The 22821-nt window shown below is 40.1% G+C and overlaps 1 protein-coding gene across 1 annotated transcript in view; it reads left to right on the top strand.

The window, feature by feature from the left end:
* Window positions 1-20852, top strand: part of LOC114456406 (homeodomain-interacting protein kinase 2-like) — a 42974-nt gene extending 22122 nt beyond the window's left edge. The window contains exon 10 of the mRNA XM_028438134.1: window positions 20679-20852. Coding sequence (XP_028293935.1) covers window positions 20679-20852 — 174 coding nt within the window. The remainder of the gene's footprint in view (window positions 1-20678) is intronic.
* The last annotated feature ends 1969 nt before the right edge of the window (window positions 20853-22821 follow it).

The raw sequence follows: 22821 nt of genomic DNA on the forward strand, positions 1-22821 counted from the left end.
ACACTTTTGATATCAATTTGTGTATTTTTCTTTCACTTTCTGTATTTTTGTTTTATTTTGAGTAGTTTTTGGACTCACTTTGTGTAATTTTTGTTGTTGTTTTGTAAACAGAGTGGTTCTAATGACCCAAATGAACGGGATCGATTTAAAAAGTGATCCATGAGATGAATGGATATCAGCAGGAGTGTGCTGCAGTTTGATAAAGTGTGACCCTCATTAATCGCAGAAACACGGAGCGAGGTGTGAGAAGTGTGGAATATTGAGCTCATGGGTCCATTTACACATCTAAGGATCATTAACAGCTTGTTAATGAGTCGACTATAAATAGAAGACACACACGGTTAGTCAGAGGAAGCAGTACCTGAGTGTGTTTCAGCATAAATTCACAACTATACATGCTCCTTAGCTTGACTGCTCTCTGCATAGGTATGATTCTGTATAGCAAAGCTGTTGAAGACCTGCTCCTTATAAACAAAAACAACAACAGAGTCTTAATACATTTTCCAACATCTGGCAACTTTTCTTGGACTATCTTGCCCAAGTTTATTGCATTCTTTTAAATGCTTGTTGGGACATAAAGTGCTAGCAATGCAGAGTTCTATGTCATCTTGACTGTTAGCCCTTGTGGTTTTAAAGTTTAAAAAAAAAATTGATAAAGATAATGTAGAAATAAAAACCCAACAACAACAGGAGAGGAGACGAGCACTTATCCCAGCCGCTCAGACAAGATTCTCGAACAATTGTATAAAAAGGAAATATAAGTAATTTCCAATCAGACACTAAATAAAATGTACATACTCTGTCTAACAAACAACAACATATGGACATTACGTGCAATGCACACACACATATTACTACACACAGCACAATCGTAAACTTTTTTTACGAGAAGTTAAACATTTACAGTGAGCTGCTCAAGTGACCAGAGCAACTCTGTGTGTGTGTGTGTGTGTGTCGGAAATTTAGTCGAGTACATTAGTTAGAAAGTTTTTTGGGGTCTTGTGACAAATAGTAGAGTATCTACTGCACATTGACGCGTTTTACTGTATGTGTTTTATAGAAGCTTATCAAGTTTATAAATTTAAATTAAACTTTTTCCTTGTTGATGAATGGGTTGAAGAGTCGAGTCTTTGTACTGAATCAAGACTCATGGATCCTATGAGTTCTGAGAGGCTGCTGCTGCTAAAGTACACAAAGAATGTAAAGTCAGGAAATTCAGATGAACAGATTCACCGACAAAATCCTTGAAACGCCATTAACCAACGGAAACAATCAGGACCCAAAGGATCCGGTACGAGGACCAAAATGACGCAAATTACTCAATTCAGCTGGATTAAGTTTGAGTGACTAATCAGGACTAAACTTGTTCGGCTGCCGTTTGATATTTCCCACGCACTAACAGGAATAACAAAGAACAATTTGTTGATAGTTGTGTTAGTCTCTCTTTGTCATGTTTGCAGTAAATGATGACTTTTTCATGTATTCCCCTGCGATGTACCCTTTGATGAAGTCACTGTTGGATCATTCGGATATATCTGAGAATTGTTGGGAGTTTGTCAGCAGCTTTGGGCTGCTTCTCAGAGGCTCTTTATGACCTGTGAGAAACTCACTCTGACTCAAGTGTTAATACACACACACAGACAGTGAAGACACGATTCCTAGTGTGACGTCTTCATCCGGCTGGTTTTCCTTTATTGCCCCTCTCTGTGACCCCGGTGACCTTACAAGGGTCAAGGCTATCATTAGCACGACCTTTACGCCATAAACAGCTGGCCCTTTACCTGTTGGTCATGTGACGTCCCCCCCGCCCCTTATCCCTCACCTTCCTAATCTGTCTAATGTGTGTGTAAATAGCGCAGATAGCTTCTGTTTTAGCATCAAACAGGCTTCGGCCATGGGAACCTGCGCCTTCATCACCATGTGATTCATGCTCACAGCTCTGTGTCTCGTCTTGCCACCAGTCTGTCATTAAAACTTTCCCAGACTTACCATCCCGGCCTCTCCCAACTCACACACACACAAACACACATGTTTTCAGGCAATATTAGGATGCATCCTGTGGGTCTGGATGTCAGAGGAATTCTTTTGTTACCCACAATCCCACGATACATTTATCTGTAATAATTGGTTGATTTATTGTTAATGAAACCAAAACTTTGTCCATTTAGACTGCAGGCTCTCTTTGACAACTAATGAACCTATAGGTTTGACTTATAGGCTTATTTGTTGTCAAATCTCTTACTGAACCTTCATGGAGGTATTAATATCCACAAGGGTCTTCCTGCTGACATATTTTCACTAAAATCTGCCTTTATTTAGTCTCTTTAAATACCTTGTACTCTCTTTTTCTATGTGCCCCATGTCCGTCTTGCTCCTCAAACAAATTGGCATCTTAAATGCATTTAGCCATTTATGACTGCAACTTTTTTGATAGAGCAAATATTGGTCTTGAGTTGAAATTGAGTTACGGTCATTTAAACTAATGGGTTCTTGTTGACATGTTTAGGGACTGTGGGAAAATCAGGTACCGCGGACAGAACTTGAAAAGTGGAGATGTCCCAGGAAACCTGGATGTATACTCACCTTAATTAAATGGTGTTTCCGTCTGAGCATTAGCTTGTGGTGCTCAGAAATCATTCAACATGGAAACCAGTTTTATCACAACACATCCTGTATTAGCGATGTAACGATTAATCGTAAGGCAGTTAAAAATCGATTTATAGGAATGACGGTTGATATCGATACTGTGAAAATTGAATAGCAGTACTTTTTTTAAACACCAGAGGGCGCTATCTATTTAACCTTCTCTTGTCCAGAATCATAGGTGGCGGGCAAAATCTCCTACTACTCTCTTTCTGGCTGCTTTCTACTCTTATCAGGGTTCATAAATGATTCCTTACCCCTTTAGCACCAAAAGAATATCTGTAATATTACGTGAATATCTGTGAAAGTCACATTTTTCTATTAGCTCTGTCTGCTAGCGCATATCATCTTTTCTCCACTGCAAGAATATCTGCATGCCAACCGACCACTGGGTTACCAGCGCCCTCTGCTGGTCCAAACAAATATCTGATGTAAATACAGTGCAATGGCTGTTAAGTCCAATTGTTAAAGCACAAAATACATTTTCAGTTGCACTTTTAAAAAGAAAAGGAACTATTATGCAGTTTTGCATTGTTTACTATATAACCACAATTTAAATTAATAGGCTTCTTCTTAATTTGTATTATTCCTTTATTTCATTGAAGATTTATTTTTAGTTAAATTGCATTGTTTTGAATAGTTTATCAAGGGATTCTTTTGACAATGAAAAATAAAAGGAAAATAGTACAGTATTTTCTAGTGAAAAAGGAATATTTTTCAGTCATCAATTGTCTACAGTCCCATTTTGTAAAATAAATCATGAGAGAATCGTATTGTGAACCCAGTATCGTGAATCGAATCGTATCGGGAGTTGAGTGAATCGTTACAATCCCTAATATGTATACATTTTCTTTTCATCTCATCAAATAGAAGTGAAAAACTGTGGAACAACAATAGCTGACATGTAAAGGCAAGTAAGCAGCTCTCAACATGCTAACCGCCAACAGCTCTTTGGCCACTTGGTTAGCCAAGGGTTACCAAACTTCCATCTCTTAATGGAAACCACAACACTGCCTAATGAACTGCCTTACACCTTCCTTTGACAAACTGGGAAAAGAAGGAAATCATGCGGTCTGCAGCTAAACATGTGCAAACACACTTTGAGTGTTCATTAAGCCAAAGCAGCACATTCAAGCACACACAACAGTTCACCCAAACGCTGAAGTGAAAATGTTTTTTGAGCCAAAGGTCAAAAAAAAAAAGACACACAGTATCAAAAAAAGTATCCGATTGTGAAAACTGGTTCAATATTTTAAAAACTATTAATTGAACAAAATCACGCTAGGGTGTGAACAACACATAAAAATGGAAAAGTCTGGCTACAGTAATTACAGTCTTAAGATGTTAAAATGAAATCTTAAAATAAAAACACATTAAACAAGAGCACTCCATAGGGCGTATTCACTAAGATCTGAAATAGATAGTGGTAAACCAGTTATGTCCCTAAATCCTTTGGTGACGCAGTTTCTTCACCTGCTGCAAAGTCATTCACTAAGATTGCAGCAATGATTAGCGCTCGTGCAGAAGTGGTGGAGACCGCCCTATTAAAATGAGCATTTTGTTCGTTCAATGTGGAGACGTGAGTGCACAGATGCACACAATGATATTTGAGGAAGTTAAATTGGAGGCAGATGGACTTATTTGTTTGTTGCACAAACATTTAATAATGTCTAAAACTAAATAAACAATAAAATAAAATAAAACCTAATGATATTTTTTCCCCTTAATTTAATGTGGCTGCTCCGTCCGGTCCTGTAACTTTGCTCTGATCAGTCTATGAAAAACAGGCAGATACAGACAGAAACGGTAAATGGTCTAAATGGTAAATGGTCTTGATTTTATATAGCGCTTTATCACCACACTGAAGTAGTCTCAAAGCGCTTTACATATCAGCTCATTCACCCAATCACTCTCACATTCACACACCAGTGGGACAGGACTGCCATGCAAGGCGCTAGTCGACCACTGGAACGGTCCAATTGATCTGCCATTTATCTGAGTAAATGCAGCAACACAGTCTGTCAATCAGTCTGCACCATTTGAAGATGATCTACTGACCATCATCCAGCAGGTCTGAGCTCCAGTAGTGCTGTCACTACACCACAATGTGAACATTGTACCATCAGTGCGTAAATTACGCATCTGATCAGCTGATTCTGGCCTGATGCTCCTTCATCAATGCCACATCAGAGTTTGACATTCAAATCATCACTGGAGCGGTGCGCCCATAGCGACATCCATGCAGCTCCGCGCACAGCATCCGCTCTGCACCACATCGTGTCACACACACTCCAGACTCCACACAAGCACCGCCGCGGTGTGCAGCTTTTTCACTCACACTTTATTTTCTCATTCAGTGGCTGTTAATATTGACTATTGTTTTATTTTAATTATTTTCTTATACTAAAAGGTTCACTGGAGCCTTTTTTCCTTCACCACTGTGTTTTCTGTCAACATTTACTGCAGCTGATCTCTGCGTGTGTGTTTGCACCTGCTTGTCAGTCGTACTATTTTTCCGGTGCTAAAACAATCACAGCAAACAGTTCCAGGTTTGATGAATTGCATTGCACCCACTGCATTCATTTATTTGCATGTCCTCCTCCCATTTTTTTGTGCCCCTTATGACATCTGCCTATTTTACATATTAATCAGAGGGAAACACACTAAATGGATTGAGGGCGCATTTTGGCGCACTGAAGGCGTGCAGTGTTGATTCACTGGGGTTTGTACATTGTATTAGCGCGTGGAGTGATTTTAATACCCCTAAACCTTTAGTGAATCCGCTCCTGAGAGCACAAACCTCCGCCAACTTTAAATCAGCTCATCAAACTTCATGTAAAGTAATCTTTACGAATGAGTTCATTCAAACGTAAAATCTACTCCTGGCAACTGCCAATCAGCATTTTCAGGGTTTTCATGTATGTTTGAGAGTATTAGGAGTGGAGCTGGTTTAATAACTTTAACCTTTACTGGGAACAGGTAAACCAACAACATATACGTGCACCAAGTTCACTTGTTCACCTAAACAAGCCTGAGACAGTCACGCTAACGGTAACGAAGGCTAGACCTAAAGGGACACATCAAGGCACTGCCAGGAAACAGTCAGGACAGGGGTCCCCAACTACTGAGCAGCTGGCCAATACCCCTCTGTGGACCATTTATTGTCGGGCCTCAAGGTGTTTTTTTTTTTTAAACTGTTTGGCTTCTGGTTATTTATTTCTGCTTCAATGATCACTCAAAATATCTTGATTTACGCACAAATACGCTCACAAAACACACACACACCCACAATACCACACACCTATTACACGCATACAAACACCCATGCACAGTCAGAATAGATGCAAGAGCCCCATGCACACACTCACGCACACCCACTTTCTGTTCATGTAGCAGACTCCTCAGAATCAGTGAGGACTGAAATGATCCAGTTAGGGAAATGACTCAAATGAACCGGATCAATTTAATGAGTCACTTAGATTAACCCAGATCCATAAAATGAACTGAGTACTAGTCACAAAGTATTTATTTGGTTTGCAAATACTGTTCAAAACTTTGCTACAGATGTTTGGTTCCTGCCTTTAACTCCAGATATGAACTTGGAAATTGTCTTTTCACACCAGCTAATTGGTGTTTCCTCTGCTTTGTGTGAACTGTCACCATGTTTCACACCTGCAATGGTGATCATGATAGGCGTTTCTTTATTAATCTGAAGGGATTATCGTGCAAGGAGTTCAAACTATTCAGTGAGCATGTATGTGTTTTTAAAGCTTCAAATATGAAAATCTTGATCCAAAACCACAACAAACGACAGTGTCCGGTCAAAGAAGAGCCACTCTTTGCAGAAACTACAATTGTGTTTTCAATTCTCATTAATATGAACCATAAGTCTGAGGAAATCAAACAGCAGCACATGTGGAGGACAATGCTTGCTGAAGCAAATCAGCGCCAGAACAACATGCACGCATCAAACAGCCTCAGTGTCCACATGGAACTGCAGTGACACTGGAATGCTTCACCCCGACATGTGTTTACTGGTTCACATGAGGGTGCTACATGCATCATCAACATATTACCAGCACATAATTTACATGATGACCAATCTTCTTGCTTCTAACTCTTAACAGCAAACCTCCTTGGTTTCAATTCAAAAGCCTTTAGAGTGTGTTTATACATTAGTGCTTAGCACAGAAGCTAATGCAAACCACTTTAACTCCAACTATAATTATTTCTTCATGTAATAAATGTAGACTACAACTGAGCTGTCAATGTAAATGGTTTTTAAATAGTTCATGGACTATACTAACACTAATGGCAGCATCAAGGTAATATAAACATTAGCAGAGCCTCAAGTCTCACATTTACACACATTTTAACAGTTTCACATTCTCACCTGCCACACCTGGCATTTCTCATGCCTAAAAATCTATTGTGTGACACCTACCTAGTTAGTTTTTTTGGGCCTTTAGACTGTCGTTTTACCTTTTTGTGGCTTGCTTTGCTGTTAGCTGTTGTGCCTAACGCCGCGATGATGACTTTTCCTGCTGAAACTCATGTCATTGCACCTTCACTACCGGTAGGTCGTTAACGCTAGCCAAAACAGCTCAATGAGCACTTTGTATAAAAAGTCTCTGATTGTCAGAAAAAGAGTGTCACGCTCCTTGATTTCTAAAAATACAGAACACTTTGGATTAAAATATGTTGAAAACTTACATACTGCAGCTTTTAATGCATGTTGTAATATGGTCATTTGTGGATGGGGTGAGTTGGGGGTCCCGGGAAACAAAATTGCCAGTAAGCAATCATTTGATTTTATTGCCAAAATCAACCATGAATGTATTTTTCAGAATTAAATTTCCAATAGGAATTAAGTGTTTACAAGGTCAGTTTAAAGACGTTTAAACTTTTATTTTTAATTAAAGAGGAATTAAAGCTCCCATGTAAATGTGAGTGTCTCAAAGTGTTTCTCCAGGCATAACTTCATGCTGGTGCGTTGCTTTTTCCAAATTTATTCATTTAAAAAAATGAAAACACAATAGTTATCACTCTACACATTTCACAACAAACCTAAATGTCCCTGACGGCCCACCGTCAAACACAACATCATTAAACCATCCATGAAAAAGCTACTTAACCTCCCACGTTTCGAAAAAGTACTACGTAATAAGCAGCGACACTTCTGAAATTACAAGAAAAATAAAACTCAGCCTTTTGTGGATGTATTTCATACATATATTTTTGAAAGATACGTCACTTATAATCTCTCAGTCATGGAAAATTCCATTCCATTTTGTAGGGGATCCGGATGAATATACCGACTCTGGGTCATTTAAAAATTAAAAAAAATCCCTCATTATTGGCTAGATTTCAATCTCAATTTGTATTTGACCAATCTTTATGATATTTGCATTTGTTATGTTGGGTGGGTTCCTCAACTAGCGCACAGTTTTATATGGATCAGATGTGGATTTAACATTTTCCAGTGATTTTTACAAAACAAATTGGGGGTATCAATACAATTGGACATACTATATCGTTATAATGGGGATAGAAATGTCTTCCAAGCCTTTTAAGTGTGAATCATCATGATTCCATGATCAGGATCACTGATCAAGATAACTTGCCAAAATCTGTTAGAGAATCATTTGCACCAAGCAGAGGTTTGCTCTCTCCAAGTGCTCTTGTTAATAAATTAATCTTTATTAAATAAAAAATGTTTTTAATTCAGCGTTGCCCCATGGGAGCCCTCTGCCTCTGGGGGATGACGAGGTGTGGAGGTCTTGGCTACTCTGATGCTTGGGTTGGTTTGCTCACTGTGAAGGTGGGTGTGTGGAACCCCTGTGAAAGTGGGAGAACTTAACCAGATTGGGCCACTGCCTGCTCCCCCCATCAAGCCCCCCCCAGGTCTCCTGGGGGGGGGGGCTTGATGCAGTTGGCTCCTTTTAAAGGTGCTTCAATACTGGCTCTTCCACATCCAGCCATAACAATGTTTAACTTTCAAAAGTTACATACAAAACTTAGTCACAGAGTAGCATTCTGAGCCAGGCTGAGAGTTTGGTTTGCTTAAGTAATCAGAAACTGATTACTTAGGCTTCTAAATGCTTTATGTTGACACTCCTTCAAGCTCAAGGCTCCAAGCAGTGCATTCTGCAGGCACTGAATAACAACATCTGTCTGTTTTCTCACAGAAAACAACCCTCGAGGGTGTTATGTTTGAAAGCTAGCATTGTTTTCTACTCTTTAAACAAATCTCACACTCAACAAAAGCTCAAGATTAGTTCAAAATCAATAATTACCCTCTATGATTGATTTAAAGAGTACACTTAAAATTCAATTTTGTAAGCGCCAAATATTTGCCTTCGGTCAATAAATCAAGCTGACATTTATATCTAAACAATTCAATTGAGTATCGACCCAAACGTTATTTCCCTTCATGGCCCGCCCTGTAATTTGTCCAATTTCTCTTCATTTTACGGCTTCTAAAACCACGGAATGAAATTCACAAAGCAGCCGATCAGACTCTGAGAGCACGAGCTGTGGTTTTGATGCGTCACGGTTGAGGTGCTGCACTTTCTGGAGTGTTTCCACAAAGACACACAATGTTTGCATAAATGCAGGAGTGGCATCAATGGATTGTAAGAGTAAGAAGACCAGAGCAGAGACGCAACATGTGTTGAAAGTCTCTAGAAGTTGTTCAATGATGCAATCGCCTGGTTCAGGGGTCGACAACCTGAGCTAGGCAATTAAGTGCAGCCCTTTGTCCTTCTCTTGCATCACCACTGTTATGTACGTCTTCAGGATCATTAAGGGCCCTATTCTTCCATGCACGTAAGTCGAAAAAGCCACGCAGCGGCGCTGTTTTTGGCTGTTCGCTATTCTCCCCCTGTTCTTAAGTCAGTCGTTGCGTGCCTTCATCCCAGTTATGCACTGTGGGTGGAGCAGCCCTGAAATGAGGGTGTTTCCATTCAAATCTGCCCTTGCACATATTCTCCGGCGTGCGTAAGTCCTTTTCCTCTTACGCGCTTCTAACCATGGAACAAGTCCAGCGCCTCGATAAGGTGAAACATTATATTGCACTAGAAATATGGACTTAGTTACATTTGAAGCCACACGGACTCACGGACACAGCAGCAGCTGTGATCACTCATCTGCTGCTGCGCGATTAATTAAAACTCTGACAGACACAGACTTCTGTCCATGTTGGTCACAGTGATTCAACTATTTTCATACTATGTCCAACGTAAAGTCACAGTTTGATCCACTACAGAGTGAAACAAGCTGTCATATGCGGATGAGGATGTACCAGAAACTGTTCCCACACATATTTTAAACTTTAAACAATTTATATTTAAAACTGCGTATTATGGAAGCCAATAGTTGTGTTTCACTGCAAACATCCCTCTGTATTAAAGCAGGATGTTCTGCGGCCGGGTTATATCCTCATGTCTCCAGCGCATCTAACTCGGTCACGCTTTACAGCGATGAAGATGATGATGGTGACTCAGTCACAGTGCAATAATCTGATCAATGATCTGATCAAATCAACCTGTTATATTGTTTATCAATGAAGGTGTTTCAAATTAAAAGTGAACTATCATATCAAGCGTTGGGAAAACTATGTTTCGTGATTTCTAGGCAGCCCAAAAAATTACATCACCGCCTCCTTTCCTTCAGCCCGCCTTCATTCACAGACTATGCGCTTTTTGGCTCCTTACGCGCGGTGGGCGTGTCAGCAGCCTGGACCGGAGAATACACGTTGGAGAGAAGCACGTAACTGCAGGCGTGCAAAAAAGCACTTAAGTCCAGACGGGAGAATAGGCCCATAAATGAGCACAAGTGTTCATCTTACATCCATTGAAGATCTTTGGCAGTATTAGAATGACAGTGAAGCCCTGCACCTCCATAGAGTTGTTTACAGAGTAAAACTCAACTTCTGTAGAAGACGAGTTAAACCAGACAACTTAATAGTTGTCTCACTGGTGGACGGGTGGGTTGGTCTTGATTTGCCGGCTGTTCTTTAGCTCTAGTGGTCTACAGACAACAGATCTGGCCAGTGCAATGACTTTGCACTGACCAGCGGACTCCCACCAACCCTTGCAGAGTGGCAGGATATTCGTGTCACTTGCCAAAACCGCTGCTGATTTTACCGCTCACCAATATGATCACGCCTTTGATGTTGTGGCACCAACACAGAGGAAAAAAAATCCTTCCAATTTGCAAAGCATCTCTAACCTCTCACCTTTTAAATTTAAGATCAAAACACTGATTTATCAAAGCCTTTGCCACCACTTATTCTGCCTCTCCTTTTTTCTTGTGCATTTCTTCTACAAATGGACTCTTGGGAAAAAACCTCTGGATGGAAAAACACCAGTGGATGCAATTCAAAGACAGAAGACAACCTGGTAGTTAGTGCATTAACCTGCTAGGCTTTGGTCTGATCTTGGTGCCAGAGGAACAATGGGTAATGAGAGAGAGCGAGCAGGGCGTGTGCGAGTGTGAGTGGGCGCTATAATGACAGTGCAAGTGTGTTTATTTCCACATGCTTACCTGTATTGTACCTGTGCATTTCAATGTGTGGTTCCAACTGAGTTCCATGGAATTGTTTCTTAAGATCAACAAATAAGAATTTGAAAAACAAACAGCTGATTACAGAACGTCCATTGAACAGAAAGAGGAAAGAGAACCACTGTAGGAACTGCGTTGCCAGGTTGGGTTTATTATGTTTGACGGGATGTTTAGGGGAATTCCTGTGGATGCTAAATGAAACTACACACTCTAAATAGGGCTTCCACTGATTTATTCTAATTATTACATCCAGACTCAGCCTCAGAGTAAGAAATGGAAACATGTTAGAAATGTTCTCCACTTTGTTTGTTTACATACACATATAGAGGCGTGAGCTCCTCCTACGACATCATGAACATGCTGCACAGACTTCAGAAACTAAAGAACAATGTCAGATACCGATTTAGTTAATGGACTTGTATTATTTTACAGTAACACTTCATTATGCTATCTGTCCTGCCTTTGACACTCTGTACATTTCAGTCAAGGTAAAACAAAGGCCAAAGCATTGAAAATATTTCTCCTCTCCAAAGTGAAACCTTCAGATCGAGACACGCCACCAGCAGCGTCTCGTTTCCTTCAAAGAACAGATTCATCCACTCACGCAGCTCCTGCTGTTGAGTCATCTGAACATTACACGGGCCCTGGGGCCACATTTACAAGATGTTCAACCTGTGCCAAAACCTTCAGCGTACACTGGAACACTCAACCTGCCGTGTGCCCAGGCAGGCACGGGTAGGCGCGAACGAGGCCTCAGCTCACCGACAATGGAACAAACATTGCGAGCGTGGATCATGTCAAAAGAGCTTTTAACGGGAGTAAATGGTATCAGCAAACAGCACGTACTTGCACTCCAACATACTATACTATCCAGAGTATCAATCATAGTGGAGTATAGAAAAAAAACACCAAATCAAAACAAGATTGTCAATCACACAGTGTTTGAACACAAGGTACGATGTAGACAAGCATCAAAGTTGAAAACATCCAATTCACATTGTACTTACTAAATTGCATTTCAGGCCTAAAGGTAATAATAAACAGCTTAATTTTACAAGTTGCATCCTCAATTTGTTTCCAACTTTTCAAGGGGAGAAGTTATTTCTGCTTGTCCAGAAAAAAAATCTAATTTTATTTTTTGTCTTTTCTGGAAAAGTGTTCATTCATATTTTTAGTTTTGCAGTCATTTTTCTTGCAGTCTGGTAGCAGCAGTTTAACATTACCTTCATTCCTTTCAATGGCATCTTTTCATTTGACAAAAAAGGGAAACAACATTTTTACTCATCTAGGAATTGTTCCGATCCGAGTAAATGTCTCAAAAAAACACCTTGTCACTTTCACTGCTGTCTTTGAGTCTGTGCATCAGCTGTTCCATAGTCCTTCCAAACAACATTATGTTAATATGAATCTTAACTCTGGGTTTACACAGCCTATTAACAACATTTAATGCTTGTTTACATTTCAAAGTCTTCACTCTTGACACAGATATTCTGCATAGTTGCTACAATGCCATCGTAACGAAATCATAGGTGCATCCTTAAACCTCAGAGGTTAACTATGCGTGACTGTGGACACACCTGATTGTGCGACGTATCACACCTATAGTCCGTCAACAGAGCTGCTTGATGGCACGCTCAGTAGGTACCAAGTGTGCTGGCACAGGGAGATATGAAAAGTATGCAGGACAGGGCTCCTCCAGGACTGCATTAAGGCATTAGTCACGACTGTGGGAGCATTTATTCTCATCTATCTTTGAAGTGCTTGCGAATGGCAGCAGCTTTGGCTTTGAAATGAAAGCCTTCATTTTTCCTGCAGACTGGATCCAGCTTTGTCTTTGTGCTGGACATTTCTGAGCACACTGACCTGCATGTGATCATCTTTCGTGCCACATGTGTGCGCCAATAGAAAGCAGGTGTGTGTGTGGGCCTGGCGAACACACTGCAGAGGATGAATGTGGAAGGTGGCGAGGAGAGGGAGCTCAACTCGGAGCTACTTTACTGCATTCTCCAGAGCAGGGATCACTGCTGAGGCTCTATCACTGATGGAATAAGAACAAAGTCCCCTCATTTATACAGGGAACTTACCCGATTTTTACAACTTTCATTCACTTTTGACCAATAACATACTCAAAGTTTGCAGGGGGGGCATTGCCCCCCTAGTGGTCAAAGGTTTTCATTACAGTTTTCCCAATTTTTTATATAACTTACACAATATACAAATATTTTAAGTGCCAAAAAACACAGTGACTAGGAAATAATAAAAACTGTGCTATAAAATTCAAAGGTTCACAAAATAAAACCAAGTAAAAAAGTTTTAAAGGGCCAGCAGCCGATGACATTTGACACTTCATGTATACTGTAGTGACTCAGAGTCTCACTCCTGTAGGCTAGTACAGGCTGTATACAATACAAATATTGTCCACCTTAGATGTAGGCTGAGCTGTATGAATGCAGCATCAGAGCCACAGACAAGGTCTGTGCCTTAGAAACTGATCAGTGTCCAGTTATTCTCCCTGTAGCAACAGTGTTGTTTTTGGTCTGAATTATGCATTTTAATTCTTTATATTTTTAAAGAATTATTCTTCAATTGTGACGTAAGTTGCTCTCTGTTTGGGATTGGTCCGACGCTGCAATCTCCACCCATTTCATGTAAACCCGCAAGCAGCCAGGCAGAAATCAGCTGGGTTAAGTGAACGTGTTGATAACCTGCTTTGTAGTACAGCTGCTCTGTGACAAAGAATGTTGGGTTCGGTGGAGCACGCTAACAGAGAGATATCCCGGATATATTTCACCAGTTTCCTTTTATATCACCTGAAAAGATGCCATTAACATGTCAATGTTTGGAAGGACAATGAAACAGCCGCTGCACAGATTGTGAAAGACATCAACCAACAAAATTCAAGGAAGCAAGAATGAAGGTGTTCCAAAGCTAGGCTGAGATGTAGGTGAGACACACACACCGACTCTGTAAAGGTTAAAGCTGGGATTTCCAGACTCCACGTGTTTCCTGGTCCAACCGGTTGGTACACTGATCTATGTCTCATGAAGCTATATTTTTTGGAAAAGATTAAAGTTCCATTCTGAAGAGGAATTTTTTGAGAAATGTGGAAAAATCAGCTCATTACTCAGCAATAGATGAATAACAAATTTTGTTTTACATACTACAAAGTTATTCTTTTTTACTGTTTCTACATTAGAACAACAAAATACAAAATATAGCACAAACAAAATAATGTAGTTTAAGTATCAAATAAGGAATATCGTTGATGTTACCGGCGTCTTTATTTTGACGGATGTTTGTCGTAACTGCCGGTTTTGTCATAGTGGATATTGTCTTTCCGACATTTTTGTCCTAACAGACATTTATGTCAGAAAAGAGATTTTTGTTGGAACGGACGTTTTTGTTTTAAAAGTTCTTCATAGCAGACATTTCTGTCTTATTTGATTGTTTTTTAATGGACAGTTTTTGATAAGGGATATTCTTGAAATAAAAGATGTGTTTGTAGTGACTGGAATTTTTTTTAGTACTTGTCTTTTTTGTTTTTGTAACAGACATTTGTGTCCTGATTTTTTTTTTCCTGTAATGGAAATTTTTGTTGTGACAGAGAATTTTGTAGTATTAGACGTTTTTGTCGCAACGGAGGATTTTGTTGCATTGTAAGTTTTTGACGTAAGTGACTTTGTCGCAACTGCCATTGCCCTTTTTTGTTATAATTGATATTTTTGCCGAGAAAACATTTGCCATTTTGCACATTTCAGAGGTAATGACATTTACATCCCATATCCACTATTCCACCAGTGGCGTACCCCAAAAATCAGTCCTCGGCCAAGCCCTTGTCACAGTCTACATGCTCTCCCTTGGCCACATCATCAGCAGACATGGATCTTCATCCCAATGCTATGCTGATGATACACAACTATACTTAAAAAGTTATTAATTTAGCAGACCTTTTAAATTGTTTTTAATCAGGCTTTGTAGGCTTTATAGGTCCTTTTTAATTTTAAACCTGCTCTTACCCCTGCTTAAGACTGTTATTCTTATTCACCCATTTGTTGCACTTTGAGATTTGTTCTAAATGAAACATTATAAATAAATGTATTATTATTAATATTATTATTATTAAATCAACAAATAACATTTGTGCCAAATTGTTTTGACCAAACCTTTTTGTCACAGACATTTTTGTAGTAATTGTGCATTTTTCGTAATTGATACTTTTTGAAGTCATGTCCATGTAAGCATTGCCAACTATTGAACAAGGTACTATATACTGTATATATGCAATTCTGTTGTGCACACACGTCATGTCGAGAGTGTTTTTTTTGGATTAAATCCTGTTTTAATGCCAAATGGGAAAAAGAATGTCTGCATTTTTTTTTCTCACAAAACCTGACAACATGATATTCCTGGTCCGGCAGCTTTTCCTGGAAGGTCCCTCAGGACCTGACCTGGAACTTCAGGGGTGAAGTGCAACATTAACCTTTGAAAGCTTTGCCATAGGTGCCACTTAGCATTGCTGCTTGCTACTGAAGAGCAGCGAAGCTTTGTTTTCATGAGCAGTCACCCATCCTACCCTCCATCCATCGATCTGTCCAGCACCAGTGTCAGCCAGTCGAGAGGTTTGGGGTTCAAAGGTTTGTTTCTGGGTCAAGAAATCCACAGAAAAGCCCTGGTGCTGCTGTAGCCTTTGGTTTACCGCACTGAGAGAGGAAACTCAGGTCTGAACTTGTAGACTGACATCAAAGAGAAAAAGATTTACACTGCGGTCGTACCCGCTGTCAGCTGAAGTGTGTTCCTACAAGGCTTCCTCTGCTCTTTGAGAGCCGACATGGTCAAAGCGATGAACTCTACAGCTGGTTGAAAATCCAGCAAAGGTCACACAAACACACAATTCAATTAAGAATGAGATACTGTCAAATTAAAAAAAAGCATTATAACAAATACAAAGCCAGATACATAACGTGTGACTTTACAGTTTTGTCCTTTCTCGCCGCTAAATCACAAGTTCCAAGAGCATTGTCAGCTCAAGGCTCGTAAAACCTCAGAACAAGCGATGGTGTCATTCAAGCAGAAGCACGTTAAAACAATCAAGAGGCCAGATGGAGCGTTCCCTTCTGACAGCAGCTTTAAGGTCATCGTCTCCGCACGCGCTCAGACCGACAGATTTCAACACGTTGGAGCATAAATGCAAAGACAGATCTTCTCTATCCCGGGGGAAGTTTGTGATGATCATAAAAAGGTGAAATATTTTAGCATGATCAACAGCTGACAGCAGAGATGAAAATAAGGTTCTACAAATACCTCAGTAGCTTTTCCAGATATTTGTACTTTACTTTGAGTATTTATGATATTGACGACCTGATTATTTTACACACCTTCTACTCATTACACTTTAGAGATTGCCCCGTAACTTCCTGTAGCTCAACAAAGGAAATGTAATGTGACTGTACATAGGGCGGGGCAATATGAACCAAAATTAATCTCAATATGTTTTCTCAAAATGACGACACAATGTAAATTTTAATGAACTCTTAACATACAGAGGATTCTGAGTCAAAATCACTGGTGCAAAAGGCCCCACAGGCACTTTATTAACAAAGAGCTGCACAATATCAACATGTGCTTATTTAAGCTTTTTCTGTCAAAGTGAGTTAGTATGTAGTGGGGCTTGTTTAAAGGTGAGTCTGGGTTGCTGAATACAGTTCTTAGGGTGCATTCTAACATTTTAAAGAGCTTTAAAGAATGATACTTTGACTTTTCATCACATGGCCCACTTAAAGGTCCCATATCAGGCTATTTCTCACCCATCTCCATTTGTTCTAAGAAGCCCAAAAACATAGTATTTGTGGTTTCATTTCCCAAACTCGCCTGTTTTCCAGAGTTTAAGCCTTGGAAAAGTCACTTTCTGAACAACTCTACACAAACAGGCTGATTTGCGGCCGACTTGTGCATATTCATGAGTGGGCGTGTCTATAGACGGGACACTGATTTCCTCCTACCCGCACGGTGACGTAGGGCCAGAGGACGGCCCGCTCTCCTCCCACCCACTCCATAGCCGAGCTCATGCAGCTTTATAAACACAAGAGAGCGTGGGGGCGGGGCGTTCACCGATACATACATAGACTATAGAAAACACATAGCACTGCGCGAAGAACACTGAAATGCTCACCTTTGTGGGCGTGTCTGTTTTCATGTCAATCACGGCAGAGAGCTTCCTGGAGGCGCGGCTTCTCCAGCTCACTGCCGCGTCAAATTCGTCATCAAAGTGGGAACACGTCATCAAATAGGAGCGAGGTGTTTGAGCTCGCCCTGTAGTAAGAAAGGAGCAAATCACCCTCTAACGATTGAGGGAATCAATGAAAAAAAAACATTTTGGACATGTGTATGAAACCCAAATAGCACTTTTATCATGTTTAAAGCACAGAAAAGTAAATTTAGCTTAACATGGACCCTTTAAGAGAGGTTCGGGCGTTTATAAGAGAGAGAGAGGGGTGTGAACTGAGGCACAAAGAGCTGAAAGCTGCTGCATTGAGGTTCTGATACAGAGTGTCAGAAGTTACAACAAAAAATTTCCACCCATGTCTCTCAGTGCTTCCACTTCCTGAGTTCTACACATCGCCACTGTGCCACAATCAGCCGGCCACACAACAGTTCATTTTACTGTCTGTGTCAGTCATGTTTCCTCTGCATAGGGGGAGAGAGGGTAAGTGACGGCGAGACATTTGAGCCGAGCGGACCTTGTGTGTGTAAAATACAGAGAAAAGCAATGAAAGCAGCAATTATCCTAAAATTATTATTGTAATAAAAACTTTAAAATAAAATGATATATTTATTTTCATTTTGTATATTGCCTAGGACAGACTTATAGATATATCGCCATTCTTGATATATGGCCAAGGACTACCTGTATGTATAAACTTAAAGACACTGTGATGACAGAAGGCTCTCTCTGACAAAGCCAAGGACATGCTCATTGCTCACAGCCTCTATTTATATATATATGCTGAAGAAAGCTGGGATGTAATCTTTAAAGTCAAACAGTTCACATCAGAGGCTTGAATAATATGTTGCCATGGCAATGTATCAAGGTTTGTTTGACAATTTAAACATACAGCCTCCTTTTAAATTGCAATGTATACGTATCAGACTGAAAACCGTTCTGAACCCTGATTTTGTTGAGTAATTCTTCAAGATGGAGTGGGAAAGTCGTTTTCTAATGACTTATTCGAGCATGGTCATCTAAATCTGACATTTTAGAGATTTTCTCAAGACTTTCTGAATGAGAGAGAGACAGGGGAGGGCGGTCCAGGGAATGGATCAGCCTTTATATTGCATTAATTTACTACTTTTTGTTTACTAACAGTTTCTGAGGCACTGGGGACAGTTTCTGAAGATAAGCTTAACCACTGTAGAAGTTGCGTTGCCAGGTTTAGTGCGCCTAAAGGAAGAGGTTTGATTACATTTCACCAGATTTGAGAGTTCAGTTCTTACTCAGCTGTATCTGGCAACACAAAACAGACGTGTGTGCGTGTTTGGGTGTGTGTGTACACTTTGTACCAGCGAAAGAAAGAACGATCGCAAATCCCAAAGAAGAGACGAATGGTTGGATGCAGATGAAAGCAGGAGGTGGACGAAACAAAGAGAGGGAGAAAGCAGGCTGGAAGAGGGGAACAGACAGTGAAATGTGCATCCGATCAATCAGCTGCAACTCTTTAGGAGGAGCTCAGAAGTGTAGCTGAGGAATGAAGAGGAGAGAAAGAGACGGGCACAGAACAAGCCTTGAGCAAAACCAGTCAGAGAGAAAAGTGTCGAGTCAGCAGAAACATCACTTACGAGTAAAGGTGGGACAATATATTGGGCAAAATTTCAACAAGATACTACAATATTAAAACGTCAGAAGACATATCGTTGTTGGTAGAAGTGGTACTGCGATATTTGCAGTGTGACACTTTAAATAGAAAAAAATGGTCTTCAGTTGAAAAGATCATACCCAGAGTATATTTGAGTCTTTCCAAAGTAAAATAAAAGTACAGTTAATTTTCAAACTGCATTGTTTTTCCAATTTTTTTCCCAAAAATATCATCCTGTATTGTTATCCTTGAGTTTAGCGCCTTGTACTTTGCAGGAGTCTCAGAGACACAATCTCTCAAATATATATAATCGCAACAGGGACAATCCAGAAGCTCTGACACCTTCCTAAGATGGTGGTCATAAAGGTATGACTGATATGTTCATACAAAGCAGGGTTTATCACCATGTCAGCACAAACACACCGGGCTATGCATGTAGTTCAGCGCCCGAGGACACACATTTTACAGACAAGCCTCAACTCACAGAGCAGCGCCATCAATCTCCCCATCATACGATGCTCTACTTCCACCATCGAGCCACACAGTTTACTTCATGTCTTCTATTCTCCATTTATCTGAGATGAAAGACCAACCCAACACGAAGGGAAGAGATCACCCATGGATGATAGCAGTAATACGTGCCAACTTTGTTCATGTCATTTACACAAACACCTGTACTTCACATGCAAATGGAAAAAACATCATTACAGCCAAACTGGATCTGCATTGCACAACTTTAATTGTCAACTTTATTTCTCCTGAGGGAGAGCTTTGTTGACAAAATGTAGGTTTAAACACGAGGAGTCATAAGTCTTGTGATGACAAACATCCATGGAATGAAAACTCAGGGCATAAAGTAACCAAATGACTCTATTTTGGAGAAGAAAGTCAAGATTCTATATGAACGTTTTTTGTTTTTTTTTCCAAAAAAGTGAATTCTGGTTGAAGTCTCAGGGTGTTTTGGAAGAAAAGTTGAAGTAGAAAATTCTGAGCTTGACGTCAATCTCAGAACTTTAGGAAGAAAAAAAATGCAATTTCCCCATTTTTTCTGTGAATTTCAGGAACAAAGTAGAGATTTTTGACTAAATTCTAAGAACTATTAGAAAATTCAGAATGCATTTCTTAAATTTGAGTTAAAAGGAATTTTAGAGAAATCTTCGATTTTGAGAGAAAAAAGGTCCACATTCTAATCTAAATATCAAAATTGTTAGAAGAAAGGTAAATCAAATTTACAATTTTTAGAGTTCAGAATTATGAGGTAATTCTCAAAAGTATGAATTAATATGAGGTCCCCCCGAAAAAGCTTTTTTTTTTTTTAAATAAAAACTCATTTTTAAATTAACTCTCAGAATTATAAACGGAGAATGGAAAGTTTAAGAAGTGTTAAATTTCAAAATCTGCATAAATTATTATGATTCTGACTTCATACTTAAAGTTTGAAGAAAAAGGTGAGATACGGGTTGTTTTTTTTATTATTATTATTTTGGTGGAAAGAAGCTGAATACTTTGTTCTGGTGGTAGAAAAGCATTAGTATCTTTGTAAGCGCTGCACAAATACAGATGTTTGTCAGCGCTCACATTATCCTGGACGTGCTCATTGTTTTGATTCCTCCGGCCCAGGCTCATCTGGAGCAGAAGGCCGAGCCAATGCTTCCTACTGGGAGGCTTTCATCTCCACAGGCTCATGTGGAGGCCGGGGCACGGCTCTACGCTGCATTCCAGCGAGCGTTGTTCACCTCAGGCACTTACAGTCTGAATATCGACACCGTTTCCATAACACAGACTCTGAGATAAGGAGTTCCCCTTAGAGGCACAAACCTCTGAGGTCTGACGTCTCTCAGGCTCTGATCACAGCCTTCACTCATCCACTGATTCACAAAATCACACTTTGCTCAACTTTTGAATTCTCATAATAAAACTGCAGCCAAAACGACTAAAATTAAAAATACAAAACAAAAACACTCAAAACGACAACAAAACGCACAAAGATCCCAAAAATATACAGAATGACAAAAAAACACAAACACAAAAAATAATAAATATTTCAGGTTTAGGTGTAAACTGTGAGTGAGTAAGGAAAGGCTGTAGATCAGATGTTGGGAAACTGGTGGCCACATGCGCCCCTCATTCTAATTTTTGCAGCACGCAAAGGGAAAATACTAAATGACTATAAACACACACAAAGTAACAACTACCAACAACCCTTTTTATTCCAGAGGAGAAAAACGTCTTTAGGTTTCCTTATGAGTCACATAAAAAGATGGCACCAAATTGAGGGCATTTGGAAAAACGATGACAGCTGCTGCACAGATTGTCAGAAACCTCTCAGTTAAACAGCTGCATGTCAAATAGAGTGAAAGTTGTTTTTAGGGGGCAAAATGTATCATTTACAAATGCTTATTTGTATTTAGTGTAATACTAGTGTTTCCCAAAATATATAGTCCCATGTGCCCCTTAGCCTTTATTTCTTATAGTTCATGTTATACTGTAGATTATTTATTCATGTCTGCAGGCTCGTCTCTACTCTTTCCCGTGCCTCGTCTAACATGAACCTTGAATTCAGGCCTTTTTTCATTTGTTTCTGATGTTTTGCGCATTTTAGAATTTGAACTTCACCTTTTGGTGTTTTTGAAAGAGTTATGCCTCAAATTATTATTGCTGGACATGTGCATGTAAAAAAAAAATAAACTGACATTTCTGCATACCCCATGAGAGGCGTTCAAGTACCCCTAGGGGTACACGTACCCTAGTTTGAGAACCACTGCTGTAATAGATTACATTTTTCATTTGTTGCAATTATTGTAAAGATTATATGTAGTCTTATTATTGGGTGTCAAAGTTAAGTCCATGTGTGTACATCAGTAGAAACTATTAGTGTAGATTAGATAGTGTGTAAAAAGTGAAATGTTGGAGTGTTCAGTGGTTGTTGCACATAACGTCCGTCCTACCTGAGACACAGGTACGATCAGTCCATCGTAGACTTCCCCACAGCCAGGTTCCATCTGCAGAAGACAGGCGACGTTTGGTTAATCACAACGTGAAGGCTCCACTGTGCTACCGTGGAAACCAGAAGCTGCTGGTGTTTTCAGCATTACTAGAGGATCAACACACCGTTGGACTGTGAGAACGGAGGAGAGAGCTTTGCTTTTTAGGTAATTCCATCCAAAAACTGTCAAATATCCACCAAAATGTTGCCGACACCATCTCCTTCAGAAACTCTGAACCCAACCTGGCAACGCAGATCCTGCAACAGTTGACTTTCCTCTCTTTGCTCCACGATTTGGTTACTTTCCTCACAGTCTCAAGATCTTATTTTCCCTCGTTTCATTACAATACTTGGGGTGGGACGAGATCGTGCATGACGAGATATCACAAGGTTAAAATGACACAGGGTGTATTGTCGGAGGTTCGCTGTAGGGGAGCAGCGGCGTAGCTTTATTAGATTCTGACATGCTGGCTCTCTTACTCTACCCTCCATTGTTGTTGTTCTTCCTTAGATGAGTCAGAGGTATGTTTCTGCCCCCACAGACTAAAGAAGTCTGTGAGGAAGGATACCTGACCGAAGCCTGACAGGTCAAGTTCGGGCAGATTTTTAGAACTGGTGGTTGGGCTCGGGCCGGGTTCGGTCACATAGTGCCCTTGCGTGCAGCTTTCTTGGCATTCGTGCCAGCAGCAGCAGCGAGCGCAGCTTCAGCATTGCAGGCTGGACCATGGAGCAAAGGAGGACAGCCTTGAAGCCATCCACCATTACTGCAATCCTTTT

This window comes from Gouania willdenowi, chromosome 22 (genome assembly GCF_900634775.1).
Source record: "Gouania willdenowi chromosome 22, fGouWil2.1, whole genome shotgun sequence".
Lineage (NCBI taxonomy): Eukaryota > Metazoa > Chordata > Actinopteri > Blenniiformes > Gobiesocidae > Gouania > Gouania willdenowi.